Source organism: Larus michahellis, chromosome 6 (assembly GCF_964199755.1).
Source record: "Larus michahellis chromosome 6, bLarMic1.1, whole genome shotgun sequence".
NCBI classification, from domain to species: Eukaryota; Metazoa; Chordata; class Aves; order Charadriiformes; family Laridae; genus Larus; species Larus michahellis.
This window is the reverse complement of record NC_133901.1, coordinates 55,745,641-55,752,660: the sequence shown is the minus strand read 5'-3', so window position 1 is coordinate 55,752,660 and position 7,020 is coordinate 55,745,641. Positions and strand designations below refer to the sequence as shown.

The following is a 7,020-nucleotide window of genomic DNA, read 5'->3' as shown; positions in this document are numbered from 1 at the left end:
TACGCGGCCCCGCGGCCCTCCGCCCGCTCCACGGCCGCGCTCCCCCGCCCCTTTCCCGCGCCCCTTCCCAAAGGCGCGCTCCGGGGGGGTGGCCCGCACCCCCTTCTCCCAGTCCGGGGCAGGGGCACGCTGCGGGGGGTCAGCGCTCTCCCCCGTGGGGACACTGTGCCGTGCGTGGGTAGAGGAACGGGAGCCGGTGGGGAGCAGCGCCCGGCCCCCTGCCCGCTGCCGTCGGACCCCCGCTCCGTACCCTCGGATCCCCCGCTCGGTGCCGTCGGGGCCCGGGCGGGCTGCGGATCGCGCCCCGCTGCCTGGGCTCCCCCCGGCTGCGGCGGTGGTTGATTGGCGCCGCGGGGAGTTTGCTCGGGGAGGCGGGGGGAGCGTTTGCCGGCGGGGGGTGGTTTCCCCCTTCCCTGGCCGGGCTCATTGGCTAGACGGAGCCGTGGCAGGAAGGGGACAGAGACCGGGCGGGCTCCGCCCCGCGCCAATAGAAACCTATCGAAGGGTAACCCGAGCCCAGAGAAACCCGCGGCGGCGGTGCCAGCACCCAGCCGCCGCGGTCGGGGCCGGCTTTCCGCAGGGGCGGCCGGGGGCGCGGGGGGTGCGCGGGCGGCGGCCGCGCCATGCAGTACCAGCCTCCGGGCGCGGCGCCGGCGGCGGCCCTGGGCGTCGGCGTCCCGCTGTACGCGCCCACGCCGCTGCTCCAGCCCGCGCACCCCACGCCCTTCTACATCGAGGACATCCTGGGCCGCGGCCCCGCCGCCGCCCCGGCCCCCCACTCCCTGCCCGCCCCGCCGCCGCCGACGCTGCCGTCGCCCAACTCCTCCTTCACCAGCCTGGTGTCCCCGTATCGGACCCCCATCTACGAGCCGACCCCCATCCACCCGGCCTTCTCCCACCACCTCGCCGCCACCTACGGCACCGGCGCCTACGCCGGGCCCCTCTACTCCTTCCCCCGCGCCGTCGGCGACTACGCGCACGCCCTGATCCGGCAGGACCCCCTGGGTAAGCCATGCCCCCCCCCGGCCCCGGCCCTCCCCGTTTGCCGCCGAGCCGCTCCCGTCCCGTCCCCGTCCCGCCGTCGGGGTTGGCGGGGAATGGGAAGTAACTGAAATCTGTTCCCCTTCTCTGCCTGCTCCGCCGTCTTTTCGCGCCCCCCCCCCCCCGGTCTCTCTCCGGCCCCCGTCTGATTTACAGTAAATTAAAGACGCGCCGCGCTCCGGCGCTGGGAGCGAGACCACAGTGCGCGGCCGCGGTGACTCAGATTTGTTTTCTTCAACCAAGTGACTCTGAGAGTGTCCTTAGTAATGTCGCGTGTGGTTTTGGTGGGGAGTTTTAATTGTGCTGGGAGATCGCATGGCAGATCTCAGCCTTTTCCTGCGGATGACTTGAAAAACAGCCGGGAGGCCGGCTCCGCTCGACGGGGCCCCCGCGGCTCCCGTTGGGTCGGGCCGGGCCGGGCCGGGCCGGGTCGGGTCTGGCCGGGGCCCCGGCGGCCCTTTTCTCGCCCGCGGCCGGGGAAAGGGTCCCCGCTGCGGGGGCTGAGCCCCGCGCCAGAGCTGCAGCACTTGCTCATAGTGATTGCAAAACTGGACCTGACTCACCACATTTGTGCAGTGAAAGAGGCTGACCCTTTCCGTTCATACAGGAAACCTTGAGCTCTCGATAGGAGTAAATCTGGTTTCAGAAGCTGTTAAGTGTTTTCCTGGCCGCCTGAAGCAGGCTCTTCCCCGGGAGTCGTGCACATTGCTGATTACTTTATCGACATCCTCAATACAGACAAATTCAGGAAACACTCGACTTCTGATAGCCGGGATCCGTTTTTCTGATATTGTTCATTTCCTCTGTGTGGGATGTGACTTTATGACAGCTAAAATAACCAGTTGCTTCCTATTTTTTGAGTCTGTTTTGCACCAGAATTACTAAAGCCTGACGCAAGCAAAATCTTGAAAAACAATGCAGCAAATTTCAAAGGGTGCAGGCAGCAAGACAGAAAGACAAACAGAGTGACTCAGTGGCACTGGCCAGAGCCTCCGGCCCCGGGACGCGGCTGCCGCTCCGCAGCGGGGCTGGCTCCCCGACGTGTCCCTGCCTGCGCCGCCTCGCCCCGCACCGCTGCCCCGAGCCCGGGGCTGGGCCTGGGGGACACCCCGCGGCCACGGGCGGGCAAGTCCCCAGCCGGGGAAGCCAAGAAGGCTTGGGGCGCTTCTTGCCCGGAGCGGGAGCGGGGGGGGGAGGGAGGGCCGTGCCCTTGTCTTGGCGCATCCCCCACGCCCGGCCCCGCAATGTCCCCACTCTCCGCGGGGACCCCGGCACTGGTGCAGAGAAAGGGAGACGGTTTCTCTGGGGCATCACAGTGAAAGAGCAGAAGGAAGCAAAGGTCTTTTTTTTTTTTTTCTTTTTTTTTTTTTCGTCTCTCTCTCTCTCTCTTTTCTTTACGAGATAGACCAACAGGAAACACATTGACGGAAATGTTGCCAAAGCCCGTAGAGTGGCTTTAACTGGTCTCTCTGTTCGGCGGAGGTGAAAAATCAGAGGAGGCGAAAGATCAGACTGGGAACTGGGGGAAATAAAGTCAGGCGAAGGAAATTAGCGGGCGCTGGACCCGGTGTGCCTCCGGGACCGGGCTCAGGGACCGGGACTCTCCGGACACGCGTGTCCGCGGCCGGCCGGTGACCCTGGGCGCTGTGCGTCTCTTTGAAGGGAAGCCGCTGCTGTGGAGCCCCTTCATCCAGCGGCCCCTGCACAAGAGGAAAGGGGGCCAGGTCCGCTTCTCCAACGACCAGACCATCGAGCTGGAGAAGAAGTTCGAGACGCAGAAATACCTCTCCCCGCCGGAGAGGAAGCGCCTGGCCAAGATGCTGCAGCTCAGCGAGAGGCAGGTGAGGCCGTGCCCCCACCCCCGGCCACCGCACCCCCATCCCCGGGCAGCCCTGGCGCCACCGGCCCCGCTCCGGCCGCACCGCGCTTGGGGACCCGTCCGGCTCGGGGCGGGGGGAAGCGACGGGGGGGCTGGATGTTGCTTTCTGTTTGCGGCTCGGGTAAGGCTCCCGGCGCTCACCGGCTCCGAGACTACCCCGTGCCTTCTCTCGTTGTCGTTGCTCAGGTCAAAACGTGGTTTCAGAATCGCAGAGCCAAATGGAGGCGTCTAAAGCAGGTACGGGGATGTTTCCGTTTCTATAGAAATAAGTATTTTAATTGTCTTATCTTACGCCGTGCTCGCCTATTCCAGGTTGTATGCAGAAGTCATCTGAAAGGCTGTTAACCTCTTCACCTTGATTAAAAAGACAAATAGTCATGCTGGAACCCATGAGGGCTCGTTCAGGCAGCACTAACGTTAAAAGCTCCTAATGTAGTTCCTATATCAATTATGCCCGGCTTTCACACACCGCCTATTAAAACTCCACGCTAATTGTTTTGTAAACCCATATGTTGTTTAGCCAATTAACGTGGAGGAGATAAGTAATTGTCAGTAAATTACTTAGGCAGTTGTTTTGGAGAAGAATATTTGCCAGTCTTTTAAATCTCCCTCTCTTAACAAACACAAGTCGATTTATTCTGACAACGTTGGGAAAGGCAGGTACAAACACCTTATTTGTTTTGAGGAGCCGCACGGAAAATTGAATAGCTTTTACTTTTCATTTACAAATAGTTACAGTGTATAAGGCTGAGATGTTGACGCGGTTTCCCTTCCCTTAGAAATTGTGCTCAAGCAGATAAATCTTTACTTTACATCCCAAAGGGCCCGGTCCTGCCTGGCCCGGCCAGATCAAAGCACCTTGGCGTAAAAATTTGTGAAAAATCCCTGCATTGTGGCCTGAGTCTGGCTTCAGTAAGTGTGACAGGGACTGCAGAGTTTTACTGGTAAATCAGCCTTTAATATAAAAATAATAAGAAAAGAAAACTAACTGCTGTGCCATGCTGTAGATATATTTGTTCTGGGACCTTCCCCTGGGTTTAACCCGTGCTTCACTTGATTTTTGAATAAAACCCCTTTACTCCGGCAGGAGCCGGGTTGGGTCCCTGGCAGTGCCGCCTCCTCGTTGGGGCCTGACCCACGCCGCGGTGTCCGGAGAGCTCGCTTGGGATCTCGGCCATTTTAAGTCATTTCCTCCTTTTCATTCACATCCATTTCTCCAAGCCCGCACGGTTATATCATGGGTTCATGTCTCTGCCTGCTTTCTCTTAAGAGTATCATTTCATGCCCCCTTAGGGGACTGGGCTCCCCAGACGGCTGCCGATGCAGGGCTACTCCTGCCTTCAGAAATAAGGTTTTGGTTTGGTTTGGTTTGGTTTTAATGGGGAGTGTTTAATGTCGAGTTTTAGCTCAGTTAGTAATGTTTTCGTGTTTGCTTTCGGGCCACTGGTGGATTCGGCCTCCTGTCTTTTGCCATTGGGTGTAATTAAAGAAAGATTGGGGCAGGAGGAAGCTGTGTGTCGCTGTTTGTAGCTCATAATAAACATTTGCTTTGCTAAAGACAAAAGTTCAGAGGTTCCTGGGCTCTGGCAGCTCCTGACTCTTTTGAAGTGGCTGCGATAACCATTGCCAAGGAGCCTTATTCGCGGCAGCAGCCCCTGTGGCTGCCGGTGAGTGGGATGAGAGCTGAGCCCCTGTGTGTGGCTGAGCCCTCGCCCGGCCCCGGCCCACTCCAGCAGATTTATAGGCAGGAGGCCTGGGGAGGTAGCAGGACACCTGCCTTTTCCTGCAGGAAACCTAAGGTGGTTTTCCCACCTAGGACAGCTGGGATTCCCAGGCCTCTTGGCTCCGTAGTCTGTATTTCTGTATAAAGCAGGCTGCTTTCATTGCAGGAGAACCCTCAGGCCACCAAAAAAGAAGAAGTGGAAGGTGCTGACAATCACAGTGACCAAAGGCCGGAGAGCTGCCCGACCCCCGAGCAGAAGGGTAAGGAGGTGTCCCTGGATGGCTCGCAGTACACCCCCTCGCCAGCCTCACAGGAGGACCTGGAGTCAGACGTCTCTGATGACTCCGATCAAGAAGTGGACATTGAAGGCGATAAAGGCTATTACAATCCTACCCACTAACGGCCCCATGTGGAGAGTGGACCCTAACTCGGCTTGCACTTTACCAGGGGCTGGTTTGGAAGAATATTATGCTACAGGAGAAAACTTTCACGGTTCCACTGAAAGAAAAAAAAAAACCAAAACAAGTTGTTTTATAATAAGCAGAGAAAGAAAGATGTATTTTCCGCAAAGAGTCAATTTTTGGCAGATCTCTAATTTGGTTAAAGGAACATGGTTTGTATTTAATTATTTGTAAGATATATTTGTACATTAATCGATGTTGCAACTGGAATATAATACTGCACCCTGTCCTTACTCACAGGGGGTCTGAATCAGCTGCTGTTGGTGATCAAGCAAAACTCCTCTCTAGCTAGCGTGGAAGTGAGTATGGATTGGAGGACTAAGCCCTTTGTATGTGTAAACAAATGTAGTTTAAATAGATTAATTTAAACGCCCTTTGCAAGCAGAGAAACATGTTCTGTGAAACAGGGAGGGATTTGACCATCCCGACAAGTGCCTTATGCTCTCAACCTTTTACCTGCCATGGTGCTCTCCACTGAGACATCCCTCCGTTCATCAGGTAGAATCTTTGGACAGACTGAGTTTTGCTCTCGCGTAAAATGAAATGTGCCTTCTCAGATTTTTGAGGACTTTTCCCCTCCATCTGGATGATTCCATTTGCAGGAAAAAAAACCCCCACATATTTTTCTCCTTGAAAATCTCTAGCGCTGTTATTTTACAGATTTCGTGTTTGAGAAGAAAATGCAGGGAGTGATAGGGCCCTGCTGCAGGAGAGAAACTGGCATCAGCTGTGGGGGTTAAGTCAGGCACACAGCCGTGGGAAGATAATGCCTATGTATACATATCTGCTTCTGTACATACTAGTTTTCTTTAAAAGTCTTGTGGTTTTATACCTCATGATGTTCATATTTTGTACATATTTGTTCAATGTTAAAAAAAAAAGCGAAACCTGGTATTTAATTTTTGATGGACTTGTCTGTGAAATAAAACTAAACTCTGCACCACCTGTCTTGCTGGACGTCCAGTTTATGGCAGAAGAAATCCCAACCACCCCCACCCCCCCCCAGGCGTGTTGTAATCGGGCTTTTCCCTCCGGTATTGTGCCGGTCACCGGCCACCCTGCAGCCTTCTGTGCGCCCTCGCCTTGCGGGAATCTTGCGTGGGCTTATTGCTTTTTTTCTTTTTCTTGGGTTTTGGTTTTTTTTTCTGTCTTTGAGTCTGCCACACCGATTTTCAGCTTTGCCTGTACCCGCACGCCTCCTCCCCGCTCGGGAAAGGTCTCTGCGGCGGGAGGAGGAAAGCCTGATGTGCGAGGCCCGGCTGGAAGCGGCGGTGTTTACCCCCGAGTCGCCCCGACCCTGGGGGGGGCCCGGGGGGGCACGGGCTGGAGGAGGAGCGGGGCCGGCGTTGCCTGCTCGGGGCCGGGCATCGACCCCAGCCGGGGCAGCCGCTGACCCGCCAGAGTCAATACTGGTTATTCATCGGCCTTTCTCCGAAATGATGCCGGCCCGGGAGCGCGGGAAGGAGCGTGGAACACGGGGGTGCGGGGAAATGCCCCCGGGACCGGGCATCCCGGGGGTGGGCACTCGCCCGGAGCAGCCCGGCGTCTTCAGCCCCCCCGGGCGCCGCAGCGAGCACGCGGGAGACAGGGACATTCCCCCGGCCGGGTGCCAGGGAGGCTTCTAGTCCCAGGAAAGGATTTTAGGGAGCAATTTTGACTGGCGAGGGGCGACGGCCCTTAGGGGCACCGGGGACGTCGCGGCTGAGCGCGTTAATGCTTCCAGAAATAGCGGCTGAGTTTTCTGAATAACTGAGTGGCTTTAGTTTTGGATTATTCTTTGAAATCTGTGTTCGTGGACGGGGCTTGAAAACATAAAGTAAAGGGGAAGTTCCGTTGCCACCTGCCCGCGCCCGCTGGGGAAGGGGCGAAGCCGCCGGCCGCCCCCTCGGCCCGGTAAGCGCCGGGGCGCCCGAGGC

The 7,020-nt window shown here is 57.4% G+C and overlaps 1 protein-coding gene across 1 annotated transcript; it reads left to right on the top strand.

Moving 5' to 3' along the window:
• Positions 1–495: 495 nt before the first annotated feature.
• On the top strand, positions 496–6,049 carry HHEX (hematopoietically expressed homeobox). The gene is made up of 4 exons (XM_074592561.1): positions 496–1,005; positions 2,704–2,882; positions 3,107–3,157; positions 4,810–6,049. Exons 1-4 carry the CDS (start codon positions 624–626, stop codon positions 5,041–5,043), a joined length of 846 nt encoding a protein of 281 aa, XP_074448662.1. The 5' UTR covers positions 496–623; the 3' UTR covers positions 5,044–6,049.
• Positions 6,050–7,020: the final 971 nt, after the last annotated feature.

What these genes read in the sequence shown, in the direction of transcription:
- HHEX (XM_074592561.1), top strand. Translation starts at nt 624, where the DNA reads ATGCAGTACCAGCCTCCGGGCGCGGCGCCGGCGGCGGCCCTGGGCGTC. An exon ending in GATCCGGCAGGACCCCCTGG is followed by an intron (nt 1,006 to 2,703) that starts GTAAGCCATGCC and finishes GTCTCTTTGAAG; the next exon opens with GGAAGCCGCTGCTGTGGAGC. An exon ending in AATGGAGGCGTCTAAAGCAG is followed by an intron (nt 3,158 to 4,809) that starts GTACGGGGATGT and finishes CTTTCATTGCAG; the next exon opens with GAGAACCCTCAGGCCACCAA.